General features: G+C 41.6%; 1 protein-coding gene across 4 annotated transcripts in view; it reads right to left on the bottom strand.

Moving 5' to 3' along the window:
• LOC105494948 (GC-rich promoter binding protein 1 like 1) overlaps positions 1 to 25,087 on the bottom strand; it is a 63,349-nt gene that overhangs the window by 3,011 nt on the left and 35,251 nt on the right. For all 4 annotated transcript variants that reach the window (XM_071093947.1, XM_071093944.1, XM_071093949.1 and 1 more), the window contains 5 exons: positions 12,811 to 12,883; positions 11,411 to 11,604; positions 3,996 to 4,136; positions 3,392 to 3,550; positions 319 to 443 (listed from right to left, as the gene is read on the bottom strand). In XM_071093947.1, the coding sequence (XP_070950048.1) occupies positions 319 to 443; positions 3,392 to 3,550; positions 3,996 to 4,136; positions 11,411 to 11,604; positions 12,811 to 12,883 (692 nt within the window). The remainder of the gene's footprint in view (positions 1 to 318; positions 444 to 3,391; positions 3,551 to 3,995; positions 4,137 to 11,410; positions 11,605 to 12,810; positions 12,884 to 25,087) is intronic.

Genomic DNA, 25,087 nt, shown 5'->3' with positions numbered 1-25,087 from the left:
GGCTGGTCTCGAACTGTTAACCTCAAGTGATCTACCCACCTTGGCCTGCCAAAGTGCTGGGATTACAGGCATGAGCCACTGTGCCCGGCCTGAAGTTAAAAATATTAAAGTATTGGAGAGTAGATTGTGGAAGAGATGGCTGGGTTTGTGACAGAATGTTTGATGGGCAACAGGCTAACCTGGGGCATACAAAGAGAACAAGTTATGATTGGGCCACTTCTCTCTGTATGTGGGACTCTATCTGAGATATCTTCTCCAGTATGTTCAAGGTCCTTAAGGGTCAGACACTGCATGCCCTGTGATGTCCTCCTCACTTACCTGTGCTCTGCTTCTAGAGAGTGTGAGAGAACCTCCCCTTCTTCCACTACAGGGAGGGCAAGACCATTCTGATGACAGCCGTCCTCCTCATTTTCCTTTGGTTCAGGTGTGCTGTTGTCCTCCAACTGCAATGAGGAAAAGGAAGGAAGGACACACTTGGTTTAAGGTTCCTTTGTGGTAATATAAGCAACCTACAAAATCAAGGATTCACAACCCAGGAAAGTGTTTTCCAAAAGACAGCCTCAGCCCATAGATTTTTTCCCCATTTACAAATGAGGACCTGCTGTATCAACAAGTCAATTTATAAACTGATTCTAAAGTTTTAATGAAAAGGCAAAAGATCCAGAACAGCCAACACAATACTGAAGAATAAAACCAGAGTACTGATATTACCTGACATCAAGACTTACCACAAAAGCTAGAGTAATTAAAACACTATGGTAAAAGTGCTCGTAAGAAGTGTAGGGGGGAAAGTGTGGTACTGGCAGAAGATGACAGAAATAGTCCAATGGGACAGAACAGAGAGCCCACAGACAGACAACTGATCTTTGACAAAGGAAATACAACGGAGAAAAGATAGTCTTTTCAACATTTGGTGAGTGGAACAATTGGACACCCACAAAAAAAAAAAAAAAAAAAAAAAATCTAAACAAAGACCTTACAGCCTTCACAAAAATAAACTCAAAATGGGTCACAGACATAAATGTAAAACACAAAACTATAAAACTCCTATAAGGACAACATAAGTGAAAACTCAGATGACCTTGGGTATCACATTTATTTATTTATTTATTTATTTATTTACTTACTTACTTACCTACCTATTTTTTGGAGATCAAGTCTCACTCTGGTGCTTACTTACTTACGTATTTTTTGGAGATCAAGTCTCACTCTGTTGCCCAGGCTGGAGTGCAGTGGCACGATCTCGGATCACTGCAACCTCCGCCTCTCGTGTTCAAGTGATTCTCATGCCTCAGCCTCCCATGTAGCTGTGACTACAGGTGCATGCCACCATGCCCGGCTCATTTTTGTGTTTTTAGTAGGAAAGGGGTTTCGGCAGGTTGGCCAGGCTGGTCTCGAACTCCTGACCTCAGGTGATCCGCCCACCTCAGCCAACCAACATGTTGGGATTATAGGTTTGAGCCACCATGCCTGGCCTACAATTAACTAGGTTGGATTTCATTAAAATAAAAAAATCTCTGCTTTGCAAAAGACGCTGTCAAGACAATTAAAAGACAGTGTAGTTGCTCACACCTGTAATCCTAGCACTTTCAGAGGCCAAAGGTGGGAGGACTGCTTGAGTCCAGGAGTTTAACACCAGCCTGAGCAACATAGCAAGAAGCTATATCTGTAACAAATAAAATATTAGCCAGGCATGGTGGCACAAGCCTGTAGTCCCAGCTACTTGGGAGATTGAGGCTGGGGGATCGCTCGAGGAGGCGAGGTCGAGGCTGAAGTGAGCTGTGATCATTAATGCCACTGCATTCAGCCTGGGCGACAGAGTGAGACACTGTCTCAAAAACAAATATGGCCAGCTGGGCATGGCAACTCATGCCTGTAATCCCAGCATTTTGGGAGGCGGAGGTGGGTGGATCACCTGAGCTCTGGAATCCGAGACCAGCCTGACCAACATGGTGAAACCTCGTCTCTACTACAACCAAAAACATTCCAGAAAATAGTACACTTTCATCCTCACAGCTCTAACTCCTTATCATAACCACAAGGCTGTGTTTCAGAGTTATGGTCTGAGCTCTTGGTCTTTAAGGGAGCAGGTTCGCCTTCCTCTGCTTCCTGTTCTGCACTGTAGTTTCCTGGTCCTCTGGCCAGAGCTAAGAAGCTAAATAACTTGTGTCATGTGGTGGCGCATGCCTATAATCTCAGCTACTTGGGAGGCTGAAGTAGAACTGCTTGAACCTGGAAGGCGGTGGCTGCAGTAAGCCAAGATTGCTCCACTGCACTCCAGCCTGGGCAAGAGTGAAACTCCATCTCAAAAAATAAAATAATACAAATAAATAAATAAATACATATGGCCACGTGTGGTGGCTTATGCCTTTAATCCTAGCATTTTGGGAGGCTGAGACAGGCAGAACACTTGAGGCCAGGAGTTCAAGACCAGCCTGGCCAAAATGATGAAACACCATCTCTACTAAGAATACAAAAATTAGCTGGGCATGGTGGCGGATGCCTGTAATCCCAGCTACTTGGGAGGCTGAGGCAGCAGAATCGCTTGAACCCGGGAGGTGGAGGTTGCAATGAGTCCAGATCGCGCCACTGCACTCCAGTCTGGGTGATAAGAGCGAGACTCTGTCTCTAAATAAATAAATAAGAATGAAGAGTCAAATCATAGACTTAGAGAAACTGTAGTCAAAGACACATCTAATAAAGGACTATGAACTAAGATATAAAAAGAACTCTAAGAACTCTTAAAACTTAGCAATAAGAAAACAGACAACCTCATTTAAAAATGGGTGAGAGACCCGAACAAACACATCACCAAAGAAGATACAGATGGATGCTCCACATCGTATGTCATCATGGAAGTGCAAATTAGAACTACACACCTATCAGGAGGGCCAAAATCCAGAACACTGATAGTATCGAATACTGGTGAGGATGTGTAGCAACAGGAATTCTCATTTACTGTTGGTGGGAATGCAAAATGGCACAACCACTTTGGAAGACAGTTTGGTGGTTTCCTAACAAACTAAACAAGCTCTTACCAAATGATCCAGCAATTGCACTCCTTGGTATTTACCCAAAGGAGTTGAACTTATGCCAACACAAAAACCTGCACATGGATGTTTACTGCAGTTTTATTCATAGTTGCCAACACTTGGAAGCAACCAAGATGTCCTTCAATAGGTGAGTGATTACTAAAATAAACCCGAATTTAAAATTTTTGCTGAAAAAAGGATTAAACTCACTTTACTATGTGGTCTAGAAGGCAGTTACACCTACAGACATTACCTCTGTACATTTAAAAATCTTGCCACATCTTTATCCTTTAAGAAGAACTCACATAGGTATCAAAGGACAATTCCTAGGCTACCCCAGAAAAAGCCGATGCTCTTACATCTTCCAGCTTGTCACAGTCTCTGTTCTCTGAGAAGTCTCCATTCCGGTCATCCTTCAGAGTTTTCAGGAACTCACTCTTCCTGTCGGTGGTTCGGCGGGTCAACTTGGTCAGACGAGAGGAGCTGATCTCAATTGGAGGGGTGGTGCTGGAGGGACTCTGGGCAAATACCACAAATAGGTTTCTCCCGACAGCAAAGAGCAAGAACTGGGGTTCTCTTCTACTTAGCACTAACTTCAAGAATCTGGTAGCCTATTTATCACTCTGTCTTAAACCAAACAATTCTTTTATTTAAGCAGACTTCAGTTTTGCAGGATTTATACAGTTAAGAGTAGCTGGCTTACATGGCACCTCTTTGATCTTTCTACAGACACCAGCAGAATGCCAGTCTAACATAGGATGCCCCTGGTCCACCACAGGGCACCCCATTTAGCCACTGCCACTGCCCACTTTTGGATGCTAACAGAAAATATCAATAAAGAAAGTATTCTCAGCTAAATATAGCTACAAAACAAAGTGTCACAGCTATACATATTACACTTGTTATCTAAGTGAACAGGAAACGGCAATTTCAGAAAAAGACTCCTGCTTTATCCTCACTCACCTCTTTGGGAGAACTCAGAGCTGCACCACTAGCCAGTACCACTGGTTTGGTAACAGAGATTGGACTGGTAAAAGCGGACTCCCGGCTAGAGGAAAGGGATCCTGACTTGTGCTCCATCCTGTTAGCTTTCCATGCATTAGGCTACACAGGATGAAAGAACAAATCAGTCAGAACAAGCACACAAACAGAATCTCAGCTTATAAAATCATAAAGCAAAGAGTGAAATGTTACATGAGAACAAGTTTCCAGGGCTTAACTGTCTTAACATGTTTGGGAAGTGTGCAACCTCTTTTGGAGGTGAGGCACTTCAAGGAAAATGGTAGATGGGATACAGAAGAACCATGGAATATTAATAGTGGCTTCCCAAAAAGAGGGCTCTAGTTCAATGAGTTTGGGAGGTGCTAGGGTGAAAAAAGTTCAACAAGCTTTTTACTGGCAATTTCTCAAAGCACTTAACTGCACATAAGAATGTGAGAAGCAGTGGGCCAGGCACAGTGGCTCATGCCTGTAATCCTAGCACTTTGGGAGGTGGAGGAGGGTGGACCACAGGGTCAAGAGATCAAGACCATCCTACCTCACACGGTGAAACCCTGTCTCTACTAAAAATACAAAAAATTAGCTGGGTGTGGTGGCGGGTGCCTGTATTCCCAGCTACTTGGGAGGCTGAAGCAGGAGAATGGTGTGAACCCAGGAGGCGGAGCTTGCAGTGAGCCAAGATCGTGCCACTTTACTCCAGCCTGGGCAACAAAGCAAGACTCGGTTTAAAAAAAAAAAAAAAAAAATTTGAGAGGCAGTTACGTAGCCTTTTCCAAATGTATTGAATCCCAAAACTTTTTTTAGTAGTGTTTGTTAACTTTGGATGTAATCCTGATAGCCCACAAAGTGTCACAAAACTACAGCTTTCCAGGAACTCTGATGGCAATAGGCTAGTTCCAGGCCAGGGTGGCTATTGTAAATGGTTGAACAATCCTGATTTATTTGGTCTGGAGGCCCATCTACTCAACTCTGCAGGGTCTGGGCCCATTCTGTCACTCTGGCCATAACCCCAACTATGATGGATAGCTGGAATACTGAGTTACCACACTGTCTGAGGAGACCAAGGAAGATGTGGCAAGCCAAAGGAGTGGTACTGAAGCAAATGAAAACCTTCCAACTTACTTCCAGAATGAAACACTTAGAACTGAGGACCTCCAGGACAAAGAGGGGGCCTGAGTGAAATGGATTCCTTTCCTGGTTGCTTTCTTGATTGATGGGTATTAAAAGAAGACACAATAATAGCTTTAGGAATGGAATTAACTTTACTATCTACCACGTACCAGGTGATGGTCACACAGTTTTATTTAATTCTTAAACCAATCAGGAATAATAATTGTTATGCTGACTTTTAATAGAGAATGACACTGACGATAAGAAAGGTACACAATTTGTTCAAGGTTATTCAGCTAGTAAATGAAACTGCCTTTCCACTATCCCAAAATGCCTCCAAAAAGAACAAGCAAGCAGATAAGAGAAACAATGATCCAACCAGAATGAAGATTAATTTTTTTCTTGCATTGATAAAAATCTAAAGATAGTTGCTTGTGTCAGGTTAACTCTCAAAGATGATTTGTGGCTTCCCCTGAGTTGTAGAGTCACCAGATGTCCTGTCTTTAAAACAATGTCAATTCAGAGCACAGAAACACTTGGGTTTCTGCCATAGTAGTACAAAAGATTTACTCTGTTACATAAAACAGAGTATTTACATCTCTGCTAATTTTATTTCAACTTAATTTTCAGTAACTTAAACGCTATGGGATAGCTAGAATACCCCCTGGAAAAATCATTATGTCCCATACCGGTTTTTATTAGATGATTACATATGTAAAAGTCCATTAAAGTGAATTGTATACCCAGTTTTCTTGTTGTTGTTTTTAAAATGTTCTCTCCTTTTCCTCTAATTTCCGAACCAACCCTAGCTTGCTCCACTTCAAATGCTTATCTTCTTCTACTGGACTAAAAATCCTAAAATCACTGGGCTCAAACTTTCTCCTACCTCCTCTGCCATTTGCTCCTCAAGTTCAAAGGAACTTCCTCCTCCCTTTCTAGCATTATTTGTTCTCTTTCCTTTTGGGTTTATCAAATTATGCTAACCCACCTTACTGAAATTAGGAAAAAAAGGCCAGACTTCTTATTTTCAATCTTATATACCACCTTCTTATTGCCAAACTTCTAAGTCAGTACATGGTATCTTTCACTTGCTCATTCATTGCTTACTGCTTAGTTCCCTGCAATACTCACCTTCTATCCCCAATTTTAGCAAAACTCTTTCATAAATAACCAAAACTTTCATCCTTATATTACAAAGGCCAGCTCTAAAAAACCTGTCTTCTTTGGGAAATGTGATACTGCTCATTACGAATATTTTCTGAACCTGTCCCTTTTTCCCTACTTGATTTCCTGATGCTTCACTCTCTAGGTTCTCTCTTTACCTCTTGAGTTCCCTTCTTTTCAATGGATGTAAGAATACTAGCATTCTAGCTTCAGTACTCTTCTTCTGTAATCTGTTAAACTAGGTGAACTTCATTAGAAAAAGCAATTACTTATAACTGTTTCAGTTAAAAACGTTAAAATTGTGTAGATAATAAGTAAAATTGCATCTCTACCTACTTTAACGTCTCTCCTGTTCTTTTTATACAGGCTTCCAGGAAGTCTTACTTCCACATACCAGCCACTTACCATCCACTTCCACATACCAGCCATACTGAACCACTATGGTTCCTTTACTCCAAACACACCATATTCTGCATCCAGTTTCTGGGTAACAAGTTCCCTCTGCTGAGAATGCCCTACCTACTTGCTTTCTAACGAACTACTGTACTACTGTTTTTAAACGTCCACTTACTAATTAGGATGTTTCAAAAATTATATTCCAAGTACTTGCTCCAATTTACTGTTGAGAAAAGTTTAGCAAAATCTAATAACTTGCTTAAGATCACAATCCTAAAAAGTGTCACAAAGATTTCAACTTAGTTAAGTTTGAGTCAAAAGACTAAATTCTCAACTTCCTCTTCTATTCTTCATCCTTCGAGAGAGGAGGCATTCTGGAACAGTAGAAAGAGCCCTGGTTTTGAAGTCAGACCTGTGTTAAAAGTCTGACTCTATCACTTATTAGCTATGTAACCCTACAGTATGTCATTTCTATATCCCAGGATTAAAGGAGTAAATGCTTTAACATGTGTAAAAAGCCTAACCAAGCAACATAGTAAAATGCCAACAAATGGCAGTTCTCTTTCCTTTATCACGTATTTGAACCCCAGTTATCCATAAAGATTTTGATGACCCTCCCCAGGCAGAGAAGAACAATTTTTTTTTTTTTTTGAGACAGAGTCTCGGTCTGTCGCCCAGGCTGGAGTGCAATGGCACCATCTCGGTTCACTGCATGCTCCACCTCCTGGGTTCACGCCATTCTCCTGCCTCAGCCTCCCGAGTAGCTGGGACTACAGGAGGCACCACCACGCCTGGCTAATTTTTTGTATTTTTAGTAGAGAGGAGGTTTCACCATGTTAGCCAGGATGGTCTCTATCTCCTGACCTTGTGATCCGCCCACCTCAGCTTCCCAAATTGCTGGGATTTCAGGTGTGAGCCACCACGCCCAGTCAATTTTTTTTTTTGTATCTGTTTCTTCACTAGACAGTAAACTCTTTGGGATTACAGGCCAAGTATTATTTTGTGCCTGTAGTGACATACAGTGTTTACTACTCAGATACTAAGTATTGCTAATGTTTAGATAAAATGAATGGATAAATCAACATCTGCTTATTAGTTATCTTACCTCTTCCTCCCTCTAACATCTTATATCCTAGGTACCCAGAACCACAATCACATTTCCTGAAACCTGATCTTCCATCATTACCCAATTTCCCAGGGAAGAATGTCTTGTTTTCCTTTTGCTGCCTAATTTGCCTCCCACTATCTGCCATTACCACCTCCCTTCTCTGCCAACTGTCACCATCCTCTTCAAGCTTCAAGAGCAGCAGCCTTCATATTAGTTTTCCAATCTTCATTCTACCCCTGACTCACAACAGGGCTAAAGTGATCTTAAGTTTTGTGTCATAATTTTTATCCTTCTCACTTTTTTAACCTTTTGATTTATGAGATCCTTGAGGACACAATGACATTTTCTTACTCAGTTTTATATTTTCTGTAGTCCTGCAGAATGCTTGCAGACATCTTTTTTTTTTTTTTTTTTTTTGAGACGGAGTCTCGCTCTGTCACCCAGGCTGGAGTGCAGTGGCCGGATCTCAGCTCACTGCACGCTCCGCCTCCCGGGTTCACGCCATTCTCCTGCCTCAGCCTCCCGAGTAGCTGGGACTATAGGCGCCCGCCACCTCGCCCGGCTAGTTTTTTGTATTTTTTAGTAGAGACGGGGTTTCACCGTGTTAGCCAGGATGGTCTCGATCTCCTGACCTCATGATCCGCCCGTCTCGGCCTCCCAAAGTGCTGGGATTACAGGCGTGAGCCACCACGCCCGGCCCAGACATCTTAAAGTAACACTCAAGAAAGTCTTTATAAACTCTCAAGAAATGGGACAGGCCGGGTGCGGTGGCTCAAGCCTGTAATCCCAGCACTTTGGGAGGCCGAGGCAGGTGGATCACAAGGTCAGGAGATCGAGACCATCCCTGGCTAACATGGTGAAACCCCGTCTCTACTAAAAATACAAAAAACTAGCCAGGCGAGGTGGCGGGCGCCTGTAGTCCCAGCTACTCAGAGGCTGAGGCAGGAGAATGGCGTGAACCCAGGAGGCGGAGCTTGCAGTGAGCCGAGATCGCGCCACTGCACCCCAGCCTGGATGACAGAGCGAGACTCTGTCTCAAAAAAAAAAAAAAAAAAAAAAGAAATGGGACAAACATAAGGTGTGCTGGCAGGTTGGTAACAATAGCTACCATTTACTGGCACTTATTATATGCCAGTTTTAGTTATTTCATTAAATTTTCTCATTTACTCCTCACAAAAAAACGTTGGGTATTACAATGTCTATTTTATAGAAGAAGAAACTGAGACTGGGAAGTGAAGAAACTTGCGCAAGGTGGTAAGATGAAGAAGGTGCAAGGTGGAATCTATCTATTCCATAGCCTGGCAGTTAACTTCCGTGCTCGGCTGTTTCCTTCTTTGTAATAGTTGCTCTCTTCACTTGAATTCACATTCTTTCCCTTCTACATCAGAGGAAAATAAACCCTACATATCCTAAACCCTTCTCAAAGATAACTGTACTTGTCAATTAGTTTTATTCCCACATATTTCTTCTTGGCCAATGATCTTTAATCATCTCTTCTCTTCCAAGTACAGTTCAAGTTGCTTCCAGTGGCTTCTTCCGACAGACTTTCTCATCCATTCACTTATCATTTTCACCACCTATATTCTACCTAGTTCCTTTTACTGTCAAGGTTAAAAGCTGCCACTACCTTCACATATTTCCAAAAGCCCTTCTTTATTCCCTAAAAACATCAACTCAAAAGTCTCCTAAAATAATCACTAAGGCTTTTTTTCAGTTATTTTCCTCAACTTGTTACCCCTGTTGCTATTACAAACTCACCCACTTGTATTTCTGTGATAGTTTACCATTTTTTTCTGAACTAGTTTCTCAGTACTATCCCATTCTTTATTCCTCTTCTTCTATCATCTTCTATCGTCTTCTCTTGTATATCTAACCTACCTTGAAAACTCCAATCATTATCACTAGAATAATAATTCCCAGTGAATTTATTCAAAGGCAGGGCACAGTGGCTCACGCCTGTAATCCTAGCACTTTGTGAGGTCAAGGCGGGAGGATGGCTTGAGCCCAGAAGTTCAAGACCAGCCCGGGGCAATATAGTGAGACCCCAATCACTATTATAGATAGATTAGATTAGATAGATAGATAGATAGATAGATAGATAGATAGAAAGAAAATTATTCAGAGAGGATGGCATACACCAGAATAATTTCTTCCCAGGTAAGAGAAAAAAGAGGCAGTAAGATGCAAAAGATGGATTAGAGTTTTGCTATGAGAAACTTCACAGGCCTCTGCTTAGTCTACACACTGACTATAGGACTAGCAAACTATGACCCATGGGCCAAATCTTGCTCGAGGCATTTCTGTATGATTCATGAGCTCATATTTATTTTTACATTTTTAAAGAGTTAGAAAAAAAGCAACGTGTAACAAAAATCATGTATATCAAGCAAAGCCTAAAATATTTATCTGGCCCTTCATAGAAAAAAATTACCAATCCCTGCCATAAATAGTTTGGAGCCACTGAAGGGATTCAGGAAGGAATGTGATATATTCAATTGTTTTGGGATGATCATTCTGGCAGTTCTGCAGGACATACATAGAGACATGAGAAAACAGAAAGGCATACTACAATAGTAAATGTGAGAACACAAAGTCCTGAACAAGGAAGGACAGCATAGAGAGAATAACAGGGACTTTGTAATTCCTTGTCTGAGGAGAATGACTAAGGAGGAAAAGAGAAGAGGAGTAGCCAAGGTAGTCAAGCTGAGTGATCAGATGGATGTTGTTGCTATTACAGAAAACCAGAGGGGCCAGGTGTGGTGGCTCACACCTATAATCTCAACGCTCTGGGAGGCTGAGGCAGGAGAATTGCTTGAGGCCAGGAGTTAGAGACCAGCCTGGGCAACAAAATGAGATTCTGTCTCTACAAAAAAAAAAAAAAAAAAAAATTGCTGGGCATGGCCAGGCACGGTGGCTCACGCCTGTAATCCCAGTATTTTGGGAGGCTGAGGCGGGCAGATCACGAAGTCAGGAGATGAAGACCATCCTGGCTAACACAGTGAAACCCCGTCTCTACTAAAAATACAAAAAAAATGAGCCAGGTGTGGTGGCAGGTGCCTGTAGTCCCAGCTACTCAGGAGGCTGAGGCAGGAGAATGGCGCGAACCCGGGAGGCGGAGCTTGCAGTGAGCCGAGATCGCGCCACTGCACTCCAGCCTGGGCGACAGAGCGAGACTCCATCTCAGAAAACAAAACAAAACAAAACACAAATTAAAAAGCCAGGCATTATGGTGTGCCCCTGTAGTTCCAGCTACCTGGGAGGCTGAGGTCACACTGAGCCATGATTGCGCCACTGCACTCCAGCCTGGGTGTCAGAGTGAGACCCTGTCTCAAAAAAAAAAAAATAAAAAAGGAAAAAAAGAAAGCTGCAAATCAGGAGAAAGATTACGAGGTGATGAAGCTAATGAGTATGAGAGGTCTACTAAAAATCCAGCTGGCAGGAGTAGAGTCTGGATACAGAGTACAATACTATACATATAATAGGTACTAAATGGATTTCTGGTGACTGACTTGGCAAGAAAAAACAAATTTATTAATTTTTTTCTAATTTATTCCCAAACCTCTCTTGTACAAGGTTCTTACACCTTGATTCTAAATCATACCTTAGAAGGAGGTGGTACAGGCTTAGGAACCAGGTTCTTATAGACACTTGGAACCATGGATGACAGTTTGTTCCCATTTGCATGGTGAGATCCTGGTGAGGTGAATGCAGCAGAGAAGGCAGCAGCAGGATCCTCTTTGGAAACTTTTTTGATAACTAGCATCTTGGAGGGTTGCTTGGCACTAGGTGGGTTTTCTGTGAAGTACAATAGTGGAGAGACAAAAGAATATAAAACCTGTTGTGTAACATGAAGCACAGTTTATACAAAGGCCTTAGTCAACAAAACAATTGACAGTTGAGACAGAGGCATTAAACATTCCCTAGTATGCACTTAATACTCTCAAAAGTGAGATTACTCAGGAACTGTACAAAAAAATGCAGCATACGAGGAACTTGATACTAAATTTATAAATCAGCCAGGAAGTCCAAAGATGTTAGCAGTCCTTCAGGGGCACAATATGTCTGATGTACAGTGTGATCAGTCAAGCATGAACAAAACAAGAATAAATCCAAGGGCCAGGCACTGTGGCTCACGCCTGTAATCCCAACACTTGGAGGTGGTGAGGTGGGCAGATCACTTGAGTCCAGGAGTTCGAGACCAGCCTGGGTTGGCAAACCCTGTGGCAAAACGCCATCTTTACAAAAAATACAAACATTAGCCAGGCATGATGGCGTGCGCCTGTTAATTCCAGCTACTTAGGAGGCTGAGGCAGGAGAATCGCTTGAATCTGGGAGGCAGAGGTTGCAGTGAGCTGAGATTGTGCCACTGCACTCCAGCCTGGCGACTGAGTGAGACTCCATCTCAAAAATAAAAAAAATAAAAAGTGAATTAGCAATGTTAATTAAAAGTTACTTTTTATGAACGTTTTCTACTTAAAATCTGCTTCCTTGTTGGTCACGGTGGCTCATGCCTATAATCCTAGCACTTTGGGAGGCCAAGGTGGGTGGATCACTTGAGGCCAGGAATTCGAGACAAGCCTGACCAACATGGTAAAACCCTGCCTGGACTAAAAATACAAAAATTAGCCAGGCGTGGTGTAGTCTCAGCTACGGAGGTGGAGGCTGCAGTGAGCTGAGATCATGCCACTACACTACAGCCCGGGCAACAGAATGAGACTGTCTCAAACGAACAAAGAAACAAACACCACCACCAAAACAACTGCTTCCAAATTCAGGATTCTATAAGCTCTCAGCTGTATTGTGACTCCACTACCATGGTAACATTTCAATTGTGTTTGGGGGTCGGGAGGCAGAGTAACCTGCTACAGTAGAATGCTAGTTACCATGGGAAAATGCATGAGATGAGAAACAAGAGATAAAAAGAGATAAGGAATCTCTGCTCCTCTCCCTGCTAAGAAAAAAATTTTAAGTTGTGCCTTTAAAATGGCAAAATCTACCTACCCCATACTCCAGAAGGTGTCCCAATAGGTCTGCATGGCTGGTTCTGTTTGCCAGCTTCTGGATTCAAGGAGGGCTAGGAAAAAAGGGATATGAATGGTTGATACAGAAAGTTGATCATTTTGGTACTTTTCACAAAGTATGGAACCTATCAAATAACCTATCAAATAATTACGTATTAGCAGCACTTACTAATTTGACACTGTATTCAGAATTATAACAAACAGAAAATGTCAAAATGCAAAATCAATAGGTATTGTTAATCTTAATTTCTCCTGAGTTTCATTTCCTTTGATATAAGGCATTTCATTTATTTTAAATAAACAGACTAAATGTGCAAATTCCCACTTTCCTGTAGGATATGTATGCCAAATAAGGAGGCACTGAAAGTTAGATGAACAAGAATGTGGATCATTTTCCTCAGATTAAAGGAGGACAATCTGGTCAGTGAAATGTATAGTATTCACTGCATTTCTAAGACGGGTGTAGGGTAGGGGCAGACTATATGCCAAGGACTGTGCTAGAAATACAATAAAGAGTCCCTGTCTTCACACAGGTCACAGTTTCGCTATAAAAACTTGTAGACAAGTTAAGTACAATAAAAGGTTACAAGGATGATGAAAAAAATTCATATCAGGGAAGAAGGAGTAATCACGAAGAAACGTCAATTCTACTTGAAAGATAAGTGCTATCAGAAAAGGTTTTACTACAGGTGATTTAAGAATCCTTAAAGATAAAAAAAAAAAAAAAAAGAATCCTTAAAGATAAATTCCAAAGCTGGAAAATGGGTAATTCCAAGAACAGAAAGCATTAAAAAGAATATTCAGGTTTGCAAATAGTTCAGCATGAGTAGTGCTAGGGAAGGAGGGGACCCTTCTGTGGGGAAAGAGATATCTGGCAAAGTAGGCCACGAGCCAGTTTGTGGAGGATTTCTTAGGGGAGATTAAGTTTTATTCTACAGGTAATGAGGATCCATCCATCTTTCATGCAGAGTTAACAGGATCTAATTATCAATTTACAACCGTCACTCTAGTAGCAGCCTGAAGGATGGATCTGAGGGGTTTAAATATCAACTAAAAGACCATTAGGAGATCAATTCCATAGTCTGGGAGGGTAATAAAGGCAAGAGAAGTAGAGAACAAGATAAGGAAAAGGGCAGGGAAGAGTTAAGAGCAACAGACTAGACTCAATAACTAATTGTATGACACTGCTGTCCTAACCCAAACTTTACAATCTGGTAACGGGGTGGGAAAATGGCTTTTTTTTTTTTTTTTTGAGACAGAGTCTCACTCTGTTGCCCAGGCTGGAGTGCGGTGGCATGATCTTGGCTCACTGGAACTTCCATTTCCCAGGTTCAAGCAATTCTCCTGCCTCAGCTTCCCGAGTAACTGGGATTACAGGTGCGCACCACCACACCCAACTAATTTTTGTATTTTTAGTAGAGACAGGGTTTCACCATGTTGGCCAGGCTGGTCTCGAACTGACCTCAAGTGATCCACTCGCCTCGGCCTCCCAAAGTGCTGGGGTTACAGGCGTGAGCCACCATGCCCAGCCGGAAAATGGCTTTTCAGCACAATTGCCTGTGAACATTATACAAACAACAAAAGGACACCCAGACTCCACTACAGAGCTTCAGAATCAGAATCTCTAAGGGCAGGGCCTCTAGCAGGTAGGTATTTTCCAACCAATCAAGGTAAGAACCACTACAATAGGAGAACAAGCACAAATGCAAATGAAACTACCAACTCTCTATATAAGTGGACAAATCAGTGACAGATTTTGAAGGACAGGTTAATACATTCCTCTAGATGGAGTAGTAGAGGCAGAAGCAGTACCCAGTCATAAAAGCTGTGGTTGTTTCCTTGTCTCATTTTAACAGGAACGTGTTCTTGGTCATATTGCATCCAGGGTTCTCAGAGACAATGCTCCTATTTATACAGTATCTTTGATCTCTTTCCACTGTTTTAAAAATGTACAGTTCTAAAACTTTTAAAAATAGTAAAATATAAACAGAAAAAAATATAAAACAAACGAATAAGTTAATGAGTAAAAGTTCTTTTAAACACTACATGGTTTAAGCAACATAACATTACCTGCCAAACCAGAAAGACATTACAAATCTCATTAGAAAAAAAAACAAAAAATACTCTTATGGTGATCACAGAATTTTTTTTTTTTTTTACTATCCAACTGTGTCTCCCTTGACACTATAGTTTTGTCTCCAAAAAACAATCTCAACTTTTAATCTACTAGGTTTTAGAAAATCTTACGCCTCGGCATTTTCTATAAATTGGTAGTTGTTTCTAGAGGTTACAGAATCCTTAGTGGTTTTGTATTCTTCCATTAGGAGACACACACATAACACGTGGTTGTGCTTCTTTTGGTTATGTTGGCAGACACTGACGCTCATAGCCTAAAACTGTCAACTCAATACAAGATGCAAAAACAATGATCTAATATTACAATTCTTTATAAAGTAGTATACTTCCATAAATAGGAACTTTCCCTCATCTATTTGGCAATTCAACGGTACAGTTCATATAGAAAAATATGATACATGCTTGTTCCTAAGGTGAGGCAGGCATTACTGTGAATTCACAGATTTAAATCCAATTTGATGTGATTCAACCCTCGCCATTATTATCATTAACTGATGCATAAAACTATCCCATGTTTGGCCTGTGGAACCCTCTTCAATTTGGCTTTTAAATCCTTTTGTTACAACCCTAGTAGTTCTTTAATTACTTCTTTGCTATCTAGTTTGAAAAAATATTCCAGACTCTTCTTTTAAGTATGCTGTCTGGATAAACTATTTCAAGATCACAATCTGAGCAGTAGAGTCACTCATTGCTATGGGGTTGTTCATTGGTCCCATGTCTTTTCAATGGACAGAACCGCCTAGAAGAATGTATTTTTCACTCCAAAGCTAAAATACCTCATAACTTATTACTGATATTCCAAATTCAAACTGAGTACCCTTGTGGATTTTACGGAACATCTATTTTATGTTTTTATTTTCTTCTACACAGAATCCCGATTTTCAGGCATACAAAGGATAGAATATCATATTTAATTGCTTTATCTCATATGACGCACAAGTTTCAGAATAGCAATGTCAGTATTTCACCAGTTACCAAAATGTTTTTTTTTGGACATGTTCTCCCTATCTTTCCACTTTAAAAAAGTTATACTATATCCAGATTGTCAGATCATATAACTATCACATGTGAACTCTCTTTTAACCCTCATTTCATCTTAGCTCTACAATTAACCATACATTTAATACATACCACCATTCCTTTTGTTATCATCTTTCTGGTTTGTCAGAAGCTTGTTCTTTTTTTGTTTGTTTTTGAGACGGAGTCTCGTTCTGTCCTCCAAGCTGGAGTGCAGTGGCCCGATCTCAGCTCACTGCAAGCTCCGCCTCCTGGGTTCACGCCATTCTCCTGCTTCAGCCTCTTGAGTAGCTGGGACTACAGGTGCCCGCCACCGCAGCCAGTTAATTTTTTGCATTTTTAGTAGAGACGGGGTTTCACCGCGGTCTCGATCTCCTGACCTTGTGATCCGCCCGCCTCGGCCTCCCAAAGGGCTGGGATTACAGGCGTGAGCCACCACGCCTGGCAGAAGCTTGTTTTTTAATAGTTCTCAGGAAAAGTCTTGGGAACAATATTCCAAATTTTTTTTTTTTGAGGCATTTTATTTGTAAATATGTAATGCATCCCTAGAAACAAAATCCAAGGATTTTTCCCTCCTGTGTGTTTTCATCTTGCTTCTTCACGGTCCGTGACACCAGTTAAGGTTGTCAATATGATGAAGTCAAACTGGTGGGATAGAAGCAGATTGTTCTGCCGTTTTTCTAGATCTTTGAGTTGCACATCAAAGCTGGGGCTCTACACTTGTTTAGCCTGCCTGTGAGGTTCACAATTTTCCCAGCTCTGTAATCATCAATGATTTCAAATTTGCCAATGTAACAATGCTTCATCATCACAGCTAGAAGTTGGACAATGACTTTGGAGCATGGCCTAGTAAGAACCCGTTGTTTGCTGCTCTTTCTGGCACTGGTGATACTCTTGAGAGCATGAGGTAGGATGTTCACACGCACCACTGTGACAGCGCGAAACAATGGCGGAAAGAGCAATATTCCAAGAACTTACACACTGATGTTTGTCTGTGGTCTTTATAACTGAACATTAGATTGACAAAGCACAAAATCTCTGGCTCACATTTTATCATAATTGTTACTCCATTTACTTGTTATAAAGCTTTGCTGTCACAGTCTATCTGGTTTTCTTTCTTTTAACAACTCAGTCTTTATGCCTGAATGGCTAAAGGATATCTTTTTTTGTTCTAGTAGTCTGTAAGAGTATATTTTAGTCGTCCTGACTGTCCTTTCAATTTGTAGATTCAAATCTAAATGTATTTCAGAAAAATGTTCTTGAATTATACTTTTCAGTAATTTTTTTTTTTTTTTGAGACGGAGTCTCGCTCTGTCACCTTGGCTGGAGTGCAGTGGTGCGATCTCAGCTCACTGCAAGCTCCACCTCCCGGGTTCACGCCATTCTCCTGCCTCAGCCTCCCGAGTAGCTGGGACTACAGACGCCCACCACCACGCCTGGCTAATTTTTAAATTTTTAGTAGAGACGAGGTTTCACCTTGTTAGCCAGGATGGTCTCGATCCCCTGACCTCGTGATCCGCCCGCCTCGGCCTCCCAAAGTCCCACCCGGCCACTTTTCAGTATTTAAGCTATTCCTTTATTTTGGTTTTCGTTCTGGGGGTGGAGGTGCGAAGATCCTATTATATATCTATATTAGATCTTTTCTGCCAAACTTTTTTCCCCAGTTTTAATTTCTCATCTACGTATTTCTCCTTCATTTAAAAAATTTTCCTTTCCTGTCTTCTAATTCTTGAAAAAATTAGTATTATTCTCTTTATACTTTTTTTTTTTTTTTTTGAGATGGAGTCTGGCTCTGTTGCCCAGGCTGGAGTGCAGTGGCCAGATCTCAGCTCACTGCAAGCCCCGCCTCCCGGGTTCACGCGATTCTCCTGCCTCAGCCTCCCGAGTAGCTGGGAGTACAGGCACCCGCCACCTCGCCTGGCTAATTTTTTTTGTATTTTAGTAGAGACGGGGTTTCACCGTGTTAGCCAGGATGGTCTCGATCTCCTGACCTCGTGATCCGCCTGTCTCGGCCTCCCAAAGTGCTGGGATTACAGGCTTGAGCCACTGCGCCCGGCCTATTTTTTCTTGTTTAGTCTTTATTTTTCTGAAATCTTTTATTATTTCTTTTCTAGAGTTCTAGCCCCTTATTTTTTTTCCAGATGATTTTTTTTTTAAAACCAACTTCTTAGGATCATTAATTTTTTTTCTTTTTTTTTTTTGGAGACAGAGTTTCACACTCTTGTTGCCCAGGCTGGAGTGCAATGGCGCAATCTTGGCTCACTGCAATCTCTGCCTCCCAGGTTTACTTTCTTTAATGTCCTGGTTATCCTTTCCCTACCGCTTTTATCTGAAACTTTCCTTTCCTTTGTCTCTGACTGACTTGTCTCTCTGCAGTTCAATCTGGATTATATTTCCAACAGTTTGCTCTCAGTGAGGGACTTTGTTCTGGAAGAGTATATTGGAAAGTTAGTATGAACAACGATAGAACCCTGTGCTGGTTACTGCTTCTTAGTTATAAAGTCATCCCTTCTGCCTGTTGTGCAAACATGTGCCTGGACACTTTAAAATTTTTCCTTTGACAGCTGACATGTTAACTTCTGACAGCAGAGAACAATGGAGAGATTCTTATTTCCTGTTCCTGTGTGCTTTTTCAGTGGACTCCCACAGTGCCCAGCTCCTCAAAGCCAGGTTCTGACGTACAAGTAAGCTCAGAGACCAGCAGCTTCGCTCAGCACCCCATCTGAGTAGTTTTGTAGCAGAGTGACACCTCTCATGAAAAGCCTTTCAGCACGATTCCCCAGTGAAGGACATTAGCAATTACTTTGCCATTCAGTGGGCTACAACTGAGCGCTTTCTAACCAGGTATGAATCTCAGCCCTGGGGTGGTGGTAGGGAAATGGGGGACTCATTCTTGGACACTCTATCTTAGCTTTAAGGGTAGTGGCTGCTCCCTGTATGTATGTATGCATGTTTTTTTTTTTTTTTTGAGACAGGGTCTCACTGTCACCCAGGGTAGAGTGAAGTGGTGCCATGTGGGCTCACTGCAGCTATGACTTGCTAGACTCAAGCAATCCTTGACCTCAGCCCCCTGAGTAGCTAGGACTACCAGGTACGCACCACGTCCAGCCAATTTTTATATTTTTTGTAGAGACGAAGGTTTCACCATGTTGCCCAGGCTGGTCTCAAGCTCCTGGACTCAAGCGATCGTTCTGCCTCGACCTCCCAAAGTGCTGCGATCACAGGCGTGAATCACTGAACTGTGCTTATGTGCTATTTCTATTTTCTTTAAAGATCTTTTTACTTTGTACTAGTCAATCCTTCATTACTCCAATCTTGCTGTAGTTAATAATTCCTTATATTAACTTTCTCTATTCAAACTACTGTGTGGTTTGAACTCTTGACTAGTCCAGTCAGATCCTTCATACCTTATCCCAGAGCCCCCATATTTACCAGTTATTCCATTATAGAAAACCACTCCCGATTAACTGCTGCTCTTCTCAAATATGCCCTGCAAGCTTTCCAGAAAAACGGTTGGCTCTGCTGGCATTCTTTATGCTGTCAGGTGCTCTGTTGCTTCCCTTCAGCTCCCACTGCACAAATGCTAGTATTAACCAAGCCTCTTATACAGATTTTGGTGGTTTGTCCCTATCGGCTTTAGGGGTTTGTGGGGAAATCTCATTTTGCTTTGATGTAGATGGCATCGGTAGATTTTTGTTGGTTCCTCAACTCTACTTGCTTTATTTTTAACTTTATTTTAAAATAATTTCGGGCCAGGCACAGTGAATGGCTCACGCCTGTAATTCCAGAATTTGGGAGGCTGAGGCAGGTGGATCACCTGAAGTCAGGAGTTCGAGACCAGCCTGACCAACATGGCAAAACCCTGCCTCTACCAAAAATACAAAAATTAGCTGGGCGTAGGGGTGCATGCCTGTAATCCCAGCTACTTGGGAGGCTGAGGCAGGAGAATGGCTTGAACCCAAGAGGCACAGATTGCAGTGAGCCGAGATCGCACCATTGCATTCCAGCCTGAGAGACAAGAGTGAAACTCCGTCTCAAAAAATAATAAATAAAATAATTTCAGACTTACAAAAGAGTGGCAAAAATAGTACCAAGAATTCCTGTACAATCTTCATCTAGACAGTCATACAGGTTTAAGTATCCCTTACGTTTGGGACTGTGTTTCAGATTTTGGATTTTGGAGTATCTGCGTATTATATTTGCATATGTGAGACACCTGGGGGACAGAAACCAAATCTAAACATGAAATTCATTTTGGTTTCATATACACATGGCCTAAAGGTAATTTTATACAATATTTTAAATAATTTTGTGCATGAAACAAAGTTTTCACTGTGATCTGTTGCATGAGATCAGGTATGGAATTTTCTACTTGTGGCATGACATCCACACTCAAAAAGTTGTAGACTGCAGATGCTCAACCTGTATTAGTATTTCACATTTACTTCCCCATTCTCTCTATAGCTTTCTCCTAAACCATTTGGCAAGTTGAAGGACTTGATGCCACTTACCCTTAAATATGTATTTCCTTAAAAGGGTATCTTTTATATAATCAGAGTAATTATTAATACTTATGCATACTATTATCTAATCTACAACACTTATTCAGATTGTCCCACTGATGTTTTAGCAAAAGAAAAATTTTGCAAAATGGTTTTTGCCTCACCCAGTATTTATTTAATCTAGGTTTACATGTTGCTTTTAGTTGTCATATCTCTAGTTCTTTAATCTGGAGCTTTTTTTTTTCCCCATGGCCTTAACATTTTTGAAGACTACAGGCCAGTTATTTTGCAATTCTTTTGTAGAATCCTCAATTTGGGCTTGTCTGATGTCTCCTATGATCAGATCCAGGCTATGCATTTCTGGAAGGAATGTTACAGAGGTGATGGTGCATATTTCTCAGTGCCATCATATCAGGAGGTTTAAATCTATTTGTTTCACTACTGGTAATTTTAATATTTTTTTTCTTTCTTTTTTTTTTTTTTTTGAGACGGAGTCTCACTCTGTCACCCAGGCTGGAGTGCAGTGGCCAGATCTCAGCTCACTGCAAGCTCCGCCTCCCGGATTCACGCCATTCTCCTGCCTCAGCTTCCCGAGTAGTTGGGACTACAGGCGCCCGCCACCTCGCCCGGCTAGTTTTTTTGTATTTTTTTAGTAGAGACGGGGTTTCACTGTGTTAGCCAGGATGGTCTCGATCTCCTGACCTCGTGATCCGCCCGTCTCGGCCTCCCAAAGTGCTGGGATTACAGGCTTGAGCCACCGCGCCCGGCCTAATATTTTTTCTTAATACTTTTTTTTTTTTTTTTGAGACGGAGTCTCGCTCTGTCGCCCAGGCTGGAATGCAGTGGCGCGATCTCGGCTCACTGCAAGCTCCGCCTCCCGGGTTCACGCCATTCTCCTGCCTCAGCCTCCCGAGTAGCTGGGACTACAGGCGCCCACAACCGCGCCCGGCTAATTTTTTGTATTTTTAGTAGAGACGGGGTTTCACCGTGGTCTCGATCTCCTGACCTTGTGATCCGCCCGCCTCGGCCTCCCAAAGTGCTGGGATTACAGGCGTGAGCCACCGCGCCCGGCCTAATACTAAAATTTTCATACAGTAAAATCTACACATATAAAATATACTAAATTATGTGAGTAATTTAAAAAAATTTTTAAAATTGCTAATACCTGTCCAACTTCTACGAAGATTAACACATCCATCAACCGGAAAGTTCCCTTCATACCCTTTCCCAGTGAATCCCCTCTGTGCACAAACAACCATAAAACCATTCTGATTTTCTTTCCCATCATAGATGATTTGGCTGTTCTGGAATTTCATATATAGTTTTCTACAGAGTCCTTAGGATTTTCATGTTACCTGCAAACACAAAGTTTTATTTCCTCTTTTTAAACTGTATACATTTCTTTTTCTTGCCTTATTGTACTTGTTAGGACCGCCAATAGAATGATAAATACAAGTGGTAAGAGTAAACATCCTAATATTGCTCCCAATATTAAAGGGAGCTCTGCTTTTACTGGAGAATTGGAGAAGATGAAAAAGCTGTAGCCAATACTGCTGGCATCCTCTCAGAGTCCCTTCTCTCCACCAATTTCTTACTCCTCAGGTTTCAAACACATTCAAGTCTCCTACTCCTAGAAAACTCTTCCCTCACATCTGGCTCTTTACTGTCCAAAGAGGAACGTATCATTCATCATCAACTTACTCTCTCATCCTTCCAACCACACTTGTCACTTTTGTAAGGCCATCCCAAATTGTCAGAGTCAAAGCTCTCTCCCATACTTAGTAACAGCTACATTTAAAAATCTGTGTTCCTCTCTGTATCATGTACTTCAAAAAAGCAAAACACAAACAAAAACCTATCTGTTGAGGTCTGTGCTGAGTGGTGCACACAGGGACAATTAGGACTATTTAACTTCCCCAGGTAACAATATAGGACTGCTAATTACACTAAACCAATACAATTTTAAAATAATTTTCTAATTATACAAACATATCATATAAGAAAAAAAATATAGAAAACCTACTGCAATCAGGTCCCAAAACATCTTCAATTTGTGATTTTTATCTACCTACTTTTTCTTGGTATACTCATTCCTTCTTCAGCTAACCACTTCTCAGTCTCCCTTACTGCTACTCCACAGGTTCTGCTCTACACCTCCCTTCTTTCCAATGTATTAATCTCCCTGGGTGATTTTATCTACCCACAAACCTCAACTATTATCTCTATTTTCATGTGCACATCTCTAGACCTAACCCACCTCTTCGGCATCAATAATTTTTCTCCTCCAACCAATTCTGCTCCTCTGCTCTCTCTCTTCAAGTTAATTACCTATTTTTCATCAAGTCACTCTGGATAGAAATCTTTAGAAAAATTTGTATTAATTATTTTTTATGTACAGAAAGCTCAACAGTGTACATTTAACCCAACTGGTGGCAACCTTTAGCCTCCACCTTTTTGAGCTTGGCAATGCGAGTCACAGACGTGGGACCCAGGACACTGCCTCCCCAGTGATGGCAGATCTCATCGTATCTGTCATTGTAACTGATCCTGATAGCTTCCACCAGCTTAGCCAAAGCGCCTTTGTCTTCTGAGTTAACCTGTGTGAAGTCAACCAGTGGTGCAGGTCTTTCTGTGGACTAGATGTCCCCCTCTTGCCTTCCCCTTGATAATGCAGTAAGGGACCCCCATTTTATATATACCCCCATTTAGTAAGGGCAGGTAGGAAGACAACCAGCTCGATGGGATCCATGTCATATGCAATCACCACTAGCTGAGTCTTCGTGCTCTCCACTAAGGTGGTGACAGTGTTGACTCCGCTTGAAAGACAGGTGGTCTCTTACTGGGGATGTCCCCTTTGCTGGCAGCTTTCTTCTCAGCCTGGGCCAATAGCCTCGGCTTCTTTCTCTTGCTTTGTCTCTGGTCTGTACTTATGGGCCAGCTTAAGAAGCTGAGTAGCTGTTTGGCGGTGCAGGGCCTGGATGAACTGGTTAATCGCAGGAGGCACTTTCAGTTGCACATAGAGGATGGCTCTCTGCCGCTGCAACCTGATATAGCAGGGCCATTTCATAAAGTGAGTGAGGTCTTTTTTGGGCTGGGTGTCCTGTCCAATGCCAAAATTCTTAGGCCTTTTCTCAAACAGGGGATTCACCACTTTCTTGGCCTCCTGCTTCTTGACAATACCAGGGGCCGGAGCCAAGTTCTTCCCCTTGCCCTTCTTTCCTTTTGGCATCTTGGGTGGCAGGAGGAAAAGAAATCTTATTTTTGACTCTTCCTTCTCTAATTACAATACCTCAGTTCCAATTCTTTAAGTTTAGCCTCCAAAACAAGGTCTTAGTTACTAACTGAATTTCCATTGACAGAAAAACGGATAAATCAAGTATATTCACACAATGTAGTATTTGCTATACAGTAGTAAAGAAGATCTAGAGCAAGGTTTGTCAACCATGACACTACTGACATTTTAGGCTGACGAATTCTGTTACGGGGCTGTCCAGTGTGTTTTAGGTGTTTAGCAACATCCCTGATCTCTGCATATTAGATGATATTAGCACTAACCCCAGTTGTGACAAGAAAGATGTCTCCAGGTAATGCCAAATATCCCCCAGTGGGCAAACTTGCCCCTAGTCGAGAACTGCTAAGCTAGAGCCCCATGATTCAACACATGTAAACTTCAATTTTACATAAATAAGAGAATTACAGTATGAATTATTCATATGAAGGTAAAAATGCGCAAACTGATAAAATAGAATGTTTGTATCATTTCCACTGGGAATGTCACAGGACTGATAATGAAGCTTCTAATCAAACTATGCTAATCAGCAGCATACTACCCAGTTTAAAAGGTACCCTTACTTCTACTTTACTCCACACGATTTCTTATTTGCCACCATCTTCTCTTTTTCTTTTTTTATTTTTTTTCTTTTTTTTTTTTTTTTTTTGAGACGGAGTCTGGCTCTGCCGCCCAGGCTGGAGTGCAGTGGCCGGATCTCAGCTCACTGCAAGCTCCGCCTCCCGGGTTCACGCCATTCTCCTGGCTCAGCCTCCCGAGTAGCTGGGACTACAGGCGCCCGCCACCTCGCCCGGCTAGTTTTTTTTTTTTTTTTTTTTTGTATTTTAGTACAGACGGGGTTTCACCGTGTTAGCCAGGATGGTCTCGATCTCCTGACCTCGTGATCCGCCCGTCTCAGCCTCCCAAAGTGCTGGGATTACAGGCTTGAGCCACGGCGCCCGGCCATCTTCTCTTTTTCTTATTGAAGTACATAAGAAATAAAAACTGTTGGGGATTCAAATAAATTTTTCTATATGCACAGTTGGTTATGGTTATATTATTACATATACTCTTTCATTTCAGATACAAATTATGTTAAAATCATCATGGGTTTATTTAATCATAGAATAAAAGTATTAAAGGAAAGTAGTTTTTTAGTAAGAATATACTATAATTGTTGCATTTCTTTTTTTTAAGAGACGGAGTCTTGCTTCCACCTGCCAAGTAGCTGGGGCTATAGGTGCACGCCACCCATGTCCACCAGTTCTGTTGCTAATGCTTTTGTTGCTAGTTTGATAAGAATTTCATCAAGTTGCTTAAGTGTAATGAGCAAC

The sequence above is a fragment of the Macaca nemestrina genome, chromosome 1 (genome assembly GCF_043159975.1).
Source record: "Macaca nemestrina isolate mMacNem1 chromosome 1, mMacNem.hap1, whole genome shotgun sequence".
NCBI classification, from domain to species: Eukaryota; Metazoa; Chordata; class Mammalia; order Primates; family Cercopithecidae; genus Macaca; species Macaca nemestrina.
The sequence above is the reverse complement of the archived record's forward strand: the minus strand, read 5'-3'. Positions and strand labels throughout refer to the sequence as shown.